Here is a 16,272-nt window from a genome sequence, read left to right as displayed (position 1 = left end):
AATTCCACATCTTTCTATTTCTCAAGTTCCCCAAATGCTTGCTCACAAAGCAGAAGGTCAGGAGGGAGGGGGCTGATCTCATGTTCCTGGAGAGGGAATTCCACAGCTGAGGGGCCACCACCGAGAAAGCCCTGTCTCTCGTTCCTGCCAATTGCACATGCGAGAAAGGCGGGACGGAGAGCAAGGCCTCCCCAGACAATATTAAGATGGTTCATAGGAGGAGATACATTTGGACAGGTAAACTGGGCATCGCATTGTGCCTTTGCTTTTGTAAGCCGCCCTGAGTCCCGTTCCCCCCCCCCCCCGGGGTGAGAAGGGCGGGGTAAAAGAACCCCAAATAAATAAATAAATAAATAAACTGTTTAGAGCTTTATACACATTTACCTGAAAGTTTAGTTCCACTGAAGTCATTGTGACATATTTCTAATACAATATCTAAACCAACGGTGGGAAGTTAATAAAAGGCTTTGATATCCCAGCAATAATTATGCATCTTTTCTGAAATATTTTCCTTCTTTTTAAAGAAATAAAAGACATCACTGAAGCTTCAGGAAAGGTTAGGATGAAACCAGAGAGCTGCTTAAAATGTTGGCTTACATTAGTCAAAAGGCATTTGATCTCATAGCCCATTGACACTTAAAACCAATAATATGTATTCCTTCACATATTCTTTTAAGTGTGAACAAAATCACCCTTTAAAATGATGGTACAAAGATTTCTCTGTTACTCATTTCATTGACCTAGAATCCTTATCTTCCTTTGTTAGGAACAAACTAAGGGCCAGAATTTGCAATGGGGGAGCTTGTTAATGACAATAGGAGTGTCTCCAGGTGTCCGTTTCTTTCATATAATTTAGGAAATCCTTTGATTGATTTGATGCTCTTAAGAAATCAATATCTAGCCATCAAAATGGGCCAAAATCAAAAGCAGTCCAATCAATGGAAGAATTGTCAGGGCCAAAAAGGAGAGGCAAAAAAAGTGACTTCTTAAAAATTATCACTGACTTCTATGCACTTAACATGTGTCTGAAAAAGATCAGTAATCTCATGCTTTTGTTGTTCTGTGGAAAACCAAACTCTTTGGACTTCTTCTACTATACATTCTATGTCCACATGTTTCTTCCAAGGAACTTAGAATAGGTTACTTCATTTTTTTTATTTCGCAATAACTTTTGTAGTGAATTAAGATGAAACTGGTTGAAAGCTACCCATCACTGAATAAAAATTTGAATCTACATCTCCCAAAGAGTCAAATCGGAGCTTAATAGACTTACTTTTGGACTACAACTCACACGAACCATTCTGGATAGGGGGTTCTGGGATTGTGATGCAAAAAATAATATTTCCAAATATTAATATTGAACTAGTTCAATAATGCATCTTCTGAAACCTGCTGATTTGCCGTCATATGCATGAGCCTATGAGAGTTTTGTAATTCTGAACTAGAAGTAATATATTTTTTTATTTTCAATTTGGTCATTACAGTTTGAATTCGAGTGCCGTGCTCGTGGTGCTGACATTTTGGCTTATCCTCCTGTGGTTGCAGGGGGCAACAGGTCCAATACTTTGCATTATATAAAAAACAACCAGCTCATTAAGGTATCCAAGAAGATTCTAATATTCTGATTTTTGCCTTCCTATGTAGTTTTTGCTAGGCCACGAACATGGCCTAAAAAGTGAGTGGCTGTTCCATTTATCTTCTACCCTTGACAGAGTAAATGTGTCCCAATTATTTTATTTTGTATATTTAAATTTCTCACCTGCTATTTTGAGTTGTTTTATAAGTATATTCTGATGTTGTGTATTTGATTGTTTATTGTTTGAAGTGCTTTATTATGTTATTGTCAAAGGCTTTCATGACCAGGATCACTGGGTTCCTGTGGGTTTTCCAGGATATATGGCTATGTTCCAGAAGCATTCTCTCCTGATGTTTCGCCCACATCTATTATGTTTCTCAGGCATTAAATGTTTGCCGATCTTTTGTTGTACACCGCCCTGAGTCATTTTGGGAGATAGGGCGCTATAGAAATAAGGTATTATTATTATTATATCTCAAAACTAGTATTATTTAATAGATATTTCTGTTAAGATCCTTAGTCTGCAGTGTGAACTACCTGTTTGACAGTATAAAACTGCAAAACATGTTATCCCCCCCACCCCAAAAAGAAGTAAGAACAGCATAACAAAACAGAAAGAGCCAGCTACAACTAAAAGCTGTAGGTTATTCTGCAGTTGGGGTGCCATAATTGAGAAGCCCTTCCTCCCATAATCAGAGAATAATTTTTACTGATTTATGTTAAGTCCTAATAGACTGATACTTTCTTACAACTAAAGTTAGCACAATCTTTTTTGTGGGGAGAAACCAGAAACTGTTTTTTCTGGAAATAAAAACTGTGAACAATGTACATGTCATGCACATTCTAATTGATAACAGTCCTGACTCAACTTTGCTTGCCTCGGTTCATATAAATAGCAAACCAGAGCATAATACTGTATTGTGCTGTTGTTTCTTAAGAAAAGTCAATTTCCTAAGAAGTAGACATTTGTTTCCTTCTTCATTTCCTTTCAAAGAGACTGATGAATGTGGACACTTGATGCCAGTCAGTCTCCCAAATGGTGATGCCTTTCAACAGGTGATAAACTAATACTGGGGAAAGAGAAGCTTTATGCTTAGAGCAGGGATTTCCCCTATTCTCTTTAATTGGGGTAGGAGGGAATATAGGAATGATAATGAACAGCTGAAGCACATACGCACAGGGGACCCTCTTAGTGCAAGACAGCAGGTGTTCTATTTCTTCGATAGCAAGTTACTGGTGAACATCAGATTTTAAAACAATGCCTTTTATCTGCACTGGTCTCTCCTGTAATTTAGTGACTTTGTTCACAGCTGTTCTGAAATGGGTTCTAAGTTCTCCAGAACAACAGAATCTTGTGTGTGTTTTCCATCTACTTCAGCTAAACTGTCCCCAGGGATCACAGCCAGATAAAAAATCATTTAATGCAAAACATGCCAAAGGATCCAGGTTAAAAGTTGGACTTCCGGTAAAATGAGTTTTGTTCTGTTTACCAATAAACATCATGCTAAAAACGCTGGACATGTAAATATCTTAATTGAGGGTTTTCTAATTCATATTTTTTATAATTGGGCTTTACAATACAAGAAATCTTAATCCTACCAAAATATCACACTTTGACTATCTATGTTACAGGAATTATTTAACATAAATTGCATAGACTATAAAGTAGACCTCTTTTACAGTTAATATCACTATGTAGAGACAGCTTTATCTTTTTATTTATTTACAACTCCCTTTTTTTAGACACAATTGTTTCTAAAGGTGGTTCGGAACAATTGAAATCCACAAAAAATCTCAGAATTTTAAAATGTAACTTTCATGTAAAATGTTTAAAGTGTGTGAACAACTGTGGAAAGCTATGGGACACATTAGCCAGTCCCAGGAGACATTGGGGGGGGGGGGGGTTGAACCTTGCTCTAGGAGACTGGTTAGATATTTTCACCATATTTTGGGCATCTATAGGCTGCTTTAGGCTCAGGAGAGGCCTTTATTCACAAAAGGAAGTCAGAAAAGATCATCTCCTTTTCATTTTCTGTTTCTTAAAAGTTCTCTGCTTGTGTATGTGCTTTTTGCCCCTTGACTCATGGCATTTCTAATCCTCTGAATGATTACCATTTAAAACTGGTTCAGAGACTGAAGAACAGAAAAAAGCCATAACCAAAGCACATATTAACAGATGGAAAATTAGAAAGGTGACAACTATTACTGAATCATCTTGTTGCCCCATATCCTCCATTATATATCTGCAGGTGTGTACTTGAATGACGTTTCATAGGCGTTAAAATGGGTCAAAGTGAAGAAATTACCTCAAGAAGTGATAAGATTTCAGGACTGAGAATCCATAATTTCATTTTACTATGACTATTTACAGAAAGAAAATATTGGCTTGTGCTCTACCCTTTTCAGTGGACTAGGACGAGAGTAGGGTCTTCAGGAGAGAGTGGACTATAGCTGGAAAAACACAGCTTCAAGCTGTGTAAGCCACTTTCTAATGAAAACCTGCAGGAAGTCCATTTCACTTACAGACATAGGTTCAATATTAGTTGTTTTTTTAAAATCTATTTTCTATTTTTGTTTGAATGAATAGTCTTGAATACAAAGGCGCTGCATTTTATTGTGTTTTAGGATGGAGAAATGGTTTTACTGGATGGGGGATGTGAGTTGTCCTGTTATGTAAGCGATATCACCCGCACTTGGCCTATCAATGGCAGGTAGGTTCTATTTCAATCACAAATTTCCAATGGGCTGTAATTTACTCCCTCTTAAACACCTCAGGGGACAGAGGAAACTGGAGTTGAATCATCGAATCATAGAGTTGGAAGAGACCTTGTGGCCCACAGATCAACCCCCTGCTAAGAAGCAGGAAAATCGCATTCAAAGCACCCCTGACAGATGGCCAGTTCAAATAACTCTGATTAATTTGCTTTCCTTCAAAGTGCCTGTGTTTTGTTCCCTTCATTTTTTATTACAGAAATTTTCAATTTCAGTAACTAATTTGCTTTTTCTCAAAGCACCTTTGTTTTTTTCTTACAGATTTTTTTTGCGTTTAGCAAGATTTCTATTTCATTTTCAAATGAAAGGTGGGAGAATGGGAGATGGAGGAAAATATGATATATAGGTTATCGAGTTTTGTTAGTAAATTAAATCTACACAGAAGCCTAGTGTATCACCGAGGATGTAGAAGTTCAGTAATGGGTTTTCAAATAAAATGATACAACCAGTTGGCAGTGAGTACTATATAGCAAGTACATTTTCTCATTAATTCTGAGTGACCTTCCCAAAGGGGTACCAGGATAGTGCAGGATTTATTTCAAAATGACTTATTTCAGGAGGGTGAGGTTTGCTGCTCAAAATGCCTTCCCTGAAGACCTCTTGTTATAACACTGGTTTAGGACTGTGTGTCTTCCTGTTTATATAGTTTATGAAGGAAAGCTATTTCTGGAAATAGGTGTCATTTTTATTAGATCTTTCAAAGCTTTCATGCTTTTTCAAGAGATGACTGGTCCAAATTCTTTGTCATCAGTTATCTATTTTGGAATTAACATCATACTTCAAGATGACCAGTGTTGAGGAAGGAAGGAAGCAATCAATTATTTATATATTATTAGTTTTTATGGCTGCAAACATTAAACAACACTAAACAGGCATCCACAAACTTTCTATTTACGATGACTAGCACTAAAAACCAAATGTGGTGTATCTTAGAGTACTTGAATCACATATGTGTATACTCTCCAATAATGTCATATCCCCTCAAACATTTTGGACTAAGACCCTTACCCATTTTGGTCGATTTTTAGGAGTAAGCAACTTTTATTCATACTTTTAAGGGTTCCTTTCATGGCCAAGACAGAGCATGACTTAGAATCATAGAGTTGAAAGAGACCACAATGATCATCCAGGAACATATAATTAAAGTACCCCCAACAGATGGTCATCCAGCCTCTGCTTAAAAACCTCCAGAGAACTCCACCACACTCCAAGGCAGCATGTTCCACTGCCAAACAGTTCTTACCATCTGAATGTTATTGAAAGATAGAGGGGACCACATAGAGTATCTACAATTCGTGTGAACATGATTTATTCATTCATTTCATGATACTTCCAAGGACCTCATCACACTAGAGAAAAAATCCATTTAAAATCCGGTTTCTGCCTCCTGCAGAATTCTGGGGTTTGTAACTTACATATGAGCCTTTAACAGCCTCACTAAATTACAAACCCCAGAATTCTGCAGGAGGCAGAAACCAGATTTTAAGTGGATTTTTTCTCTAGTGTGACAAAGTAGCAAGACTTATTCTCCTTATAAATATTTTCATCATCCTTCCTTATTCACAAAAAACAAGATTTTCACGTATTCCACATGAGATGTCTTAATATTGTAGTGAGCCAGAACTAAACTGCTCATTTGGAAATATTGTATCTTATGTGTTGTTATTATTGAAATATTGTATCTTATGTGTTATTGTATCTTAGCTTACAGAAGGCTAGCATTTCAAAGGAAGGGTTTCCTCCCTCTCTTCTTAATGTACTGAGTTTGGATGTGTAAGGATTGGCATCAGTGAATGTCCAAAGAGCCAGTCTTTCACTTGTATTCTGAAGCAGAATAGTCCCAGAGAACTATTTCGTGTGATTATTTTGAAGAAATGACATGACCTATAGTGTAAAAATTTCCATCTTGTTCTAAGCTATGCTTTGGGTGATTTCTGTTGGCCTCTCATTCTCAGGTTCACCAGTCCCCAAGCAGAGCTGTACCAGGCTGTATTGGAAATACAGAAGTCCTGCCTGAGGCTCTGCTCTCCTGGTGTGAGTCTAGAGAACATTTACAGTCTCATGCTGACCCTCATTGGACAAAAGCTAAAAGATGTGGGGGTCCTGCAAAAAAGCACAAGTGAGAACCACCTCTTCAAGGTACTTGGCCTTCTTATATTACAACACTTAAAATTAAAACCACTTCAGATTTATACTGACAAATTTCTGTTGTGATAGTTGTCTATGAGCTTTCTGGTACTAAAGCTAGTCCAAAAAGGATGTTGTCTGTAAAACTAAAGGCTTGCACCAAGTGCCACTTTCATCCAGCAGATGGCAGAACATTAAGATTGTTCAAGGCATGCAATGGTTTGATTCTTGACAAGTATCATTTGAGTGGGGTGGAGATAGGAGGTGGCACCGTTTTAACTTGTCACTGAGAGCATTAAGCAGAATTGCTAGACTGGGGGAGGAAAATGCCTAATTTTGTGATAGTGGTGAGAATTATGAAAGACATTTTTACACAGAGTATTTTGTGTTTATGAAAACTGAAGAACTGCCTCTTCTGTAAATGAGTCATTTTCATTCTGCTTAGCTATGTTAAAGCGGCCTTACTTTCTTCTCTGATGGACAGATGCTTGGCTTTTCATGTCAGAAGCGAATTGAGGGTACAGTTATAATATATTTAAAAACACAAACAAAATTTAAAAACTTGGCATTATACTAAATGTCCTTTGACCAGTAGCTGGCCACTTGGAGCGCCTCTGGTGTTGCTATAAGGAGGTCTTCCATTGTGCATGTGCGAAATAGGCATATGCAGATAGAAGCACAAATAATATTTCAGGAAATATCATATTGACAGATAGAAGCACAAATAATATTTCTGGAAAGGTCATTTCCATCTTTTAATCATGATTTTCTGTAATGTTAAACAAGATCAGACATCCAGGCTCAGACAGACTTTCTCATCTTAAAATAAAATATAGGATTCTCTGTTTAAGAACAAGAAAAGCCTAAGATTTATATTGGCACAAAACTGTATTTCTGGAAATCAGTCAGTCATTTCATGTCCATAAAATAAATAAATAAAATAAAATAAATAAAACCCTATGCTCAGTGTAGTTCGCTCTTTGGTAAGATGCTTGGTAATAAACACCTGAAGCACAACAGAATAATGTGAATGATATTTAAGATGTTCAAGGATAGGAAAAGAAACTAGGAAAAGAAACAGCTCTTTAACAAAGTCTGCATTTACAGCAAATTTCATATACTGTATTACTTGAAAACTCTTACTGTGTGGCTTTTCATTTCAGAGATAAAAAGCACTGGTCATTTTTATGGCTGTAATATCATATTCTCGTGCTAATTTTCCAGTTACCTTTAAATTATATTTGATATTAATGTGATTTTAATATGTCAGACAGCCTAACTGCAAGGATCTGAATAATTTTTGGCTCCCACTGTTTACCCAGGAATGGTAGTTTACATAGAAAAAGCAAATAGATGATATATCTGTAAATAGAGATGGGTGGTTTATTTCAAATGATACAAGCAGCCCCCATTACAAACAAGATAAATTCTGTAGGTTTGTTCTTAAGTTGAATATATGTGTCAGAAAAGCTGCATTTTAAGTGTAACTCCAGCTTATCTATCTATCTATCTATCTATAGCTTTGGATAGCATAGGGAAGGGTTAACACCCCCGTCGAGTTTGTTTTGCTGCCTCTGCCCCTGTTCAGAAGATTTCACCTCGCTTTTTGTCGTTGTGACAATTGGATTTTGAAAATTTTAGATTATGGAAATAAAGATTGGTGATAAACCGTCAGTGGAGACACCTTTTCCTCATAACTCATAATTTTCTTTCCTAAGGGTAGTTTTATTGTATCTGTTTGTTTGGTTGTTAGCCATCCCAAGTCCGTCCAGGGAGATGAGGCAGGGTGTAAATAAAGTGTATTATTATTATAAGTATTATTTCTCTCACTTACTGTTATCTCACTCCTGCTCTTAAATATGAGTTTCTTGCAAGTCAACTGTTTGTAACTTGGGGACTATCTGTATATTATTATTTCAAATATATCAAATGCAGTTAGAGCCCATAGAATTCAATTAGAGGTAAGAGGAGAATATGGTCTTCTAAATAATTTTAGAGGAACTATTCATGCAGAGCCAGTTGTCAGTCATAAGGCACTGATTTGGATATATTTTGAAAAATCTGAATCACCAGACTTGAAAAGCATGTTTATAAAGTATAAACTAAAAATACTGCTTTGAGTCCCCCCAGGGGTGAGAAAAGTGGCATATAAATACTGTAAGTAAATAAATATAGCCATGTATGCCTGATTTGGTGTGCAAAGGGATATTGTAACATCTTTGAGATTGAGAGATTTTTATAGCCTAAGCTTTTATAGTCCACTTCATCATATATAAAGTATTAAAGCAGTATGGGGTATAAAGCAAAAATGTTGGTGTATAATAATAAGACCATAGGCACTGAAGAATTCCAGATAGGAAATCAACCTCACTATAAACAAGCCAATAAGCCTAAGAAAGAATGTAAACAAATCACCAGTGTATAACCAACCAACTGTAAGGGTTATTAGTGCAACATTAAATGTTACTGGTTGATGCAATCTGATGGAAGACAAGCAACAACTACTAGTCATTAAGTATTAGGTCCTAGAGCAAAAACAAGTAAATAATTTTCATCTGATTGAAAAGAATATTATTTACATAAGCTGGTAGAAATGAGATACTATGAGGCAAGCATCAAATTCTCTTTTAGCTGACAGCTGCAAGAAAGGATTAAACTATATGCTCAGTAAGATACAAAATTATCGGGTCCAGCAGTTGTAAATTACACAATTCAGCTTTCCCCTGATACCAATCCATCTTGAAATTCTACTTAGAAAATGATGGAAATTCCTTTATCATATATCCAGGGAAAATTACCAATGTTTTCAGTGGATGAGAACCTGAGAAGATTGATAGTGTTTCTAGCATGATGAGAAGGGTTCCAAGGATGATAATATATTATACCTAAACCAAACTGGAGCTTGGTGGTCTGATTTGAAAGCATAGTAAGCATTTATCTGAAAACCCATGGATACATACTAAATAGAAGCTGGACATCAGAGCTATATACCTACTAATTAATCTATACGCCCAGATGCTCACATTTGAATGTAATAAAGACCACTAAACTAGTTGCTAATGTAACAATAAATTCCTTGGGTTTTCATTTAAGACAAGACACTAAAAAAGGTGTCGATACAAAGTGCTCTAGCTGTATGCAAGCAGAGACAAGTTATTATCTGTGTCCCTCCTCTTTAGGGTGTCAAACTATACTTAAAAAGTCATCTCCTCCATAATTGTTTACTTTAGCAACATGTTGTTTCATTGCTTGTAGGCTGTTCGTAAATACTGCCCCCATCATGTAGGGCATTATCTGGGAATGGATGTTCATGACACACCGGATGTATCCAGATCAATTCCCCTCCAACCAGGCATGGTGATCACAATTGAACCAGGTAAAACGGTGCTTTATCAACAGTGCTAGAAGTAAAAATATATATGTGTACTCACATGTTTTCAGAATTGTTCTGCAGTTGTCACAGGTTGTATTTTCCCCCTAATTTGCCATCTTGAGCTTGAATTTTTTTAAGCATGTTTTAAACTGTTACAGCTATAAAACTAAAAAATATGTTGGTATGGCTATCCAGAAATCTGTTTATTTGTTGTAGATAGAACTGGTGGGAGTTTGAGTCGCCTGAGGGCTGAGAAAAGCGGTATATAAATGAAATAAATAAATAAATAAATTGGGAGGCAAACATCTGAAGGATCACAGATTCCCCAGCTCTTATTGTACAATATGGAAATACTTGATGTACATAATAAACATCTTTAGCAAAAAATACAGAATGGGAGATACCTGGCTCAACAGCAGTACTTTCAAAAAAAGATCTTGGGGGTCCTCATGGACACCAAGTTAAACATGAGCCAACAATGTGATGTGGCAACTAAAAAAGCCAACGGGATATTGACCTACATAAATATGAGTCTAGTTGGCTATATGGTTGATGACAATGTTTTTAACGTGTTTTTAACTTAATGTTTTATTTACTGTTTTAAACTGTTGCTGTTTGTGTTTATATTTGTATTATATCGAGACTTCAGATTTGTAAGCCGCTCTGAGTCCCCCCTCGGGGGGGTTGAGAAGGGTGGGATAGAAATATTGGAAATAAATAATAAATAATAGTGTCTAGATCCAGGGAAGTCATGCTACCCCTCTCTTCTGCCTTGGTCAGACAGACCACACCTGGAATACTGTGTCCCATTCTGGGCAGCACAGTTGAAGGGAGACGTTGATAAGCTGGAATGTGTCCAGAGGAGGCAACTAAAATGATCAAGGGTCCAGAGAACAAGCCCTATGAGGAGCGGCTTAAAGAGCTGGGTATGTTTAGTCTGCAAAAGAGAAGGCTGAGAGGAGACATGATGGTCATGTATAAATATATGGGAGGAAGTCATAGGGATGAGGGAGCAAGCTTGTTTTCTGCTGCCCTGGAGACTAGGACGCATAACAATGGCTTCAAAATACAGAAAAGAAGATTCCACCTGAACATGAGGAAGAACTTCCTGACTGTGAAAGATGTTCAGCAGTGGAACTCTGCCCCAGAGTGTTTTGGAGGCTCCCTCTTTGGAGGCTTTTAAGCAGAGGCTGGATGGCCATCTGTCAGGGGTGCTCTGAATGTGATTTTCCTGCTTCTTGGCAGAATGGGGTTGGACTGGATGGCCCATGAAGACTCTTCCAACTCTGTGATTCTATCTCCTCATTCCCCAGGAATATGCTGTGTTGGTGTGATTCAATGTTTTGATTATGTGTTTGGGACCAGTATATAAGCCTCTTTCAGTTTAATTCTTAATAGTGCATAATATGGATAGAAATCTCTTTCATCACATTCCAGAATCTACATTGGGGTAGTATCTTTATTACTGTAGTCAGAAAAGCAGAAAAAGTGTGCAGGCTTTTAAGACTGTCAAATCTCTTCAACAAGAAAGATGTTTCAAATACTGTATAGGCAGCTATAGGGTGGAGAGATGCAAAATTATATATATGGAAGTCATGTTGTCTGTATGGTTCCCTAAGATGGAAAAGAGGAGGAAGGGTCTGCAGACTTTTGAGAGAGTCTCTGTCAAATGATCTGAAGGTTTTAGGTTTCTCCTGGATTAATCTTTTGCCACAAGGAAAGAAAGATAAAAGGTTTGATACTATTTTTGAAAATATAAAATCAAGCTACACACACAAAAGTATCTTCATCCTGGCTGAAGCACCCAAGCTCCATTTTTAGTGGAATACACAGAGGAACTGAACAGTTTTTATATGGACAAGAACAGAGATGATTTGAGATGATGGAATAGATAATTCCTGCAGTGACCAAGATAGTTATCCATCAATACTTGAAGGTGCTGTCTTGATTTTTAAGTTCTTTTATGTATTATGACAAGAAGAGATTTGCTGCTTCTACTTCTTCATTCTCATAAAAGTACAACACATTACCCATATCTCAGAGAACAAAAATATACTATCCTAATTTAATATCTGCAGCAGAACTGCACTGCTGTGATGGTGAGTTAGCTGTGACAGATATGTTCTTTTCCTCAGCATGGGCTAAGGCGAAGTCTTAAAGGAATGTGGTTGATGATCAAAGGAAAGCTGAAAAACAAATAGCCACTGCAGCCAGTGGAAGACATCTTTCCATTTCATTCTTGTAGAAGGAAATGTATAAACTGGGACTAAGCATTGAAAAATACTTCTTGTTGTATGTTGTCTGTCCCCTAATTGTGCTTAGGTGGCAGTGAACATGATGACTAATTGTTCTCCTTTCTGACTAAAGTATATTAAAATAATAATGAGGTTTTATTACTTACATTAATTATTCTCAAAGTATAGCACGCACCTTCAGAAACATACATAGGTATCTATTTGCAATCCATCTCCTACGTTGTTCCAACTAATGCAATACAACAGGATGTTTATTTTTATTGCACTAGTACTGAAAACAATGGGGAAAGTCTGTTTTTCACTAGCTCCTAGAATCTATTCAATGATATTGGCCCATTTAACATCCCTTCCTGATTTTCATAATTTCCTCAGGGTTGAAGATAAGTGTTTTTCTTAGTTTAAATCAGAGAGAAATGTTTGGACCTGAAAGCTTTTCCTGATGGAGAGTTCATAGCTCTATCAAAAAGTGTTGTTCTTATTCCATCTTTTCCTCTTTATTAGCGTATCAAATATCAGGAAATAAAAAAATGATAGAAAAAATGGGAAAGCATGATAAAGTCATTGCACCCTCTGTAAAATCCCATGAATGAAGCAGAACAGTTGTACTGTAAAAGCTTTGTCTGAAAATACACTAAGCCTTTAATTATTGTTATATTTCTAAAAGGTGTTCTGGCATATTGCACTTATGCGGCATAATTTGCATAACAAGAGCTTTAGTTTTTGATCACCAACTTGATTTCCAGGCATCTACATTCCCGAAGATGATGTAAATGTTCCTGAAAGATTCCGTGGCATTGGCATACGTATAGAAGACGATGTTGTAGTAACTGAGAGTACACCAGTAATCCTTTCTGCAGACTGCCCAAAGGAAATATATGACATTGAGCAGGTCTGTGGCTGCAGCCCTTGACTACTCTTAACTGACTTTTACACCTTGCTCAGGTAAAACTCAGGAAATATACTCTTTTAGGTATAATCAGATCTTGTGTTATCATTATAGTTCAGTTTTAAGATTGATAGTAGAATTTCTCTTTAAAATTTCTTTGTAGAAATGTGTGCAAATATTTTAGAAAACAAAAGTGTGCTATTGAAGTGAATGAAATATATTTTGATGTTTGGCAGGTATTCTGGCTTGATGCTAATGGAAAAGAATTCAGATATAGAAACTGGATTCCACGCCACTCTCTGAACTATTTTTGCTCTTCTGTAATACTGTAATAGTATTTCTGTTACATACACTGATATCTTGAATTATGGTTCATTTATTTATTATAGAGAAAGTGGAGGCTAAATTTTAGTGTTCACATAGATGGCTCTAAATTTTAATTTCAAGAGACAAAAAGTATTTTGTCTTTCATCTTCTCTACCTTTTTTCAACTATATCAGTGCTAGCATTTTGACTGAGTAATACAGGTCATAGACAGTCAAGAGAAGGTTCTTTTAAAAATACAAAACAGAGATTTTAGTATTTAGTAGACATATACAGATATCAAAATGAGTCCTTTTTATGTTTGTGCCAAGCAGTGAACAGTCAGATCCTAGGCAGAAAGCTCCCTCAAAGGCCATCAACCATATGAAGTTAAGTACATCTACATCTCCATAGAACTGAATGTTTATATTACTCAACAACAGGCAGGTCAACGGTCAATTTTAGATGTACAAGCTCTTCTGATACATATACTTACTGCAGTCAGGATGCTTGCTTCTGAGTTTGGAATACTTTCACTTTACATTTTTTGAACTTGTAACTTTCCTTTAACGCCTTAAAGAGACACTGAGAATAAAATAAAACAGGGGCATTTTAGGACTCTTTTTAACCTCACATTTTATGTTATTATTGATGCCCCAAAACAAAATTTTCTCACTCTGTCAATGTAATATATCAACAGAGAACAAAAGTAAATATAAAAAGTCAGCTATTTTTCTGCAAGTAGCCCCCCCCCCCAAAAAAAATAACAGGAACTAACTAAATGAATGAAATTAAAGCTTGATACGGTTTTAGTAAGCTCAAGCTAAATCTTTTATCACAGAAATCTTGTAAAGGAGTAAATGTTACAAAACTATCCTATCCAACAACCAGACTTTGTCTGAAAAGCACTTTTTCGATCTCTGAATTTAAGGTATTATATTTATACAGAATAACATTATACATATTTATATATAATATGCAAATATATTTTTCTGCTAAGTACTCAAAATAACTCTAGTAATAGCATCCTTTAAAAATAGCATTAAAATTCAAGTTAACACAATTTCTGATTTGGGAGGCTTTTGTTCATCCCTGAGTATCATCTTGTTATATCATCCTTGAGATGATCACTGAGTGTATGTACAGATGCATATGTACAGAAATGTAGTATTTTAAAGGCGCATGAGTAGATAGGTATAAGCATTTGTTCCTGTAAAAAGAAAAGCAATGAAGGCATAAGAAATACAATTCTGAGCTGCTCCTCTGTGAGGCTGTAGTATAAAAGATACATCCAAGGGTGATTTATATAGCTCTATATCACTCTTGGGTGATCTATGTAATTCTATGCCAGCCCAATGTTAAGTTGCCCTTTCTTAGTTAAAAGCAGCACATATTCTTTCTGCCACAACTCAACATTCATCTGCTGACAGATACAATTTTAATGTATTACTGGCCTTTAGTGCTGGAAAACAGAACAGGAAAGGAGAACCTCACTTTTAGTATAAGTCACCTGAAGAAGGATACTGGCAATTTGTGGCCACAAAGTATTTACAATTTGAGAAAAACTGAGCTAGCACAATACATTTGAAGCTTTTAATAGGAAGGCATAGCTCTCCAGCATAAAGAGGTGAGCAAAATATAAATACTTAACAAGGATAAAATCCTTTCAACTGGGAAGAGAAGGATATAAGAAAAGTTTTCTTTTTTCATTCCCAATATTAGTTGCCTTTTGTTGCAAGTGCAGATGTATGAGTATTTCGTCTGCTAGTTTACAAATTAGAAAATGAAACTGGAGAGTTTGATTTTATTCTCTGAACTTTGTAATATTGGACTTTTTATCTTGTTTGTGAGTCCAGAGTTGTTTTCTGTGGCCTAAATCTAAATGGTCCTTCAAATTAGTGAGTAGACCCATTGAATTAACGGAAACACAGTTAAGACGATATTTAAGTAAGGTCCACTGATTCAGTGGCTCTGCTGTTTGAGATTAAGATTGGATTTAGACTGACCCGAGGAAGCATTTTTCAAAATAGAGAAAGCAAAAAAAAAAAAATCTTGATGAAATTAAACGTCCCATTGGACATCTGCAGTGTTCATCTCATCATTAGAAGAGCAGGACAGGACAGTGTACTGTTAAAGATTGTACTGGTATGTTTTGTTTCTAACCTTTGTGAAACATGTGCATCTGACTTTGTTATTTTCCCCTTAAGTCCTATCTGCTGTTCCAGAAGAAGTATGAGCTGTGAATAAACAGGTTGTTTTCATATCAGTCTTATGTCTGTCTCTGTGTGTGTGCCTTCAAGATGCCATCATTTTGCTTCTCACATGAAGAAAAGGAAGCTACAAAGACACCATTTGTGAATTTATACACAGGATTGCAGTTGAAAACATGTGTAATATGGCTGGCTTTGTGAAGCTCTTGCTCTGTTTTTTTGGGTTTTTTTTCACTGCCCTCGTTTTTCCTTCTATCTGGAATATTAACTAATTTGCTGGAACAACTTACAATATCTAGGCATGGTAGACATTTACATTGGTTAATGATATGGAAGGGCCTCTTTGGTCTTCTATGTTTCCTTACTCTCTATTTTCCAAATCCCAATTTATAGTGATTTATTTAAAATGTTTTTATCCTACCTTTCAATGAAAGTTTCTACAAGGTAGTTACATATAACCTAGGTAAAAGAGAGAAATCAATTCCGAAATTGCTGTCTGATGCTGTAACATCACATCTTGCTGTTAGAGGCCAGAAGAACCATATCAGATGCAGCAAGTTACTATCCAATACATTTTTAGTCAGAAATCTCACTTGATTTTAATAGGACTAATTCACAAGTAAATGCATAGATTTGCAGCCTAATCTGTACATATATTTATGAACTGTTCCACATTTGGAAGGCAACTTAAGAAGAAAGTGCATGAAGAAATTGAAAAGCAACATGAAGAAAAAAATGTTAAATCAAAATCACTGTTAAAGGCTTATGAT

At 36.1% G+C, this 16,272-nt stretch overlaps 1 protein-coding gene across 2 annotated transcripts in view; it reads left to right on the top strand.

Moving 5' to 3' along the window:
* XPNPEP3 (X-prolyl aminopeptidase 3) overlaps nucleotides 1-15,558 on the top strand; it is a 35,004-nt gene extending 19,446 nt beyond the window's left edge. The window contains exons 6-11 of one of the 2 annotated variants that reach the window (XM_060777110.2): nucleotides 1,485-1,598; nucleotides 4,202-4,287; nucleotides 6,304-6,487; nucleotides 9,731-9,851; nucleotides 12,847-13,045; nucleotides 13,226-15,558. In XM_060777110.2, coding sequence (XP_060633093.2) covers nucleotides 1,485-1,598; nucleotides 4,202-4,287; nucleotides 6,304-6,487; nucleotides 9,731-9,851; nucleotides 12,847-13,013 — 672 coding nt within the window. In that variant the 3' untranslated portion in view covers nucleotides 13,014-13,045; nucleotides 13,226-15,558. Of the gene's footprint in view, nucleotides 1-1,484; nucleotides 1,599-4,201; nucleotides 4,288-6,303; nucleotides 6,488-9,730; nucleotides 9,852-12,846 lie in introns of both variants that reach the window. The other variant, XM_060777109.2, reaches the window with a different exon arrangement.
* The last annotated feature ends 714 nt before the right edge of the window (nucleotides 15,559-16,272 follow it).

Source organism: Anolis sagrei, chromosome 5 (genome assembly GCF_037176765.1).
Source record: "Anolis sagrei isolate rAnoSag1 chromosome 5, rAnoSag1.mat, whole genome shotgun sequence".
In the NCBI taxonomy this organism is placed as follows: Eukaryota; Metazoa; Chordata; class Lepidosauria; order Squamata; family Dactyloidae; genus Anolis; species Anolis sagrei.
The sequence above is the reverse complement of the archived record's forward strand: the minus strand, read 5'-3'. Positions and strand labels throughout refer to the sequence as shown.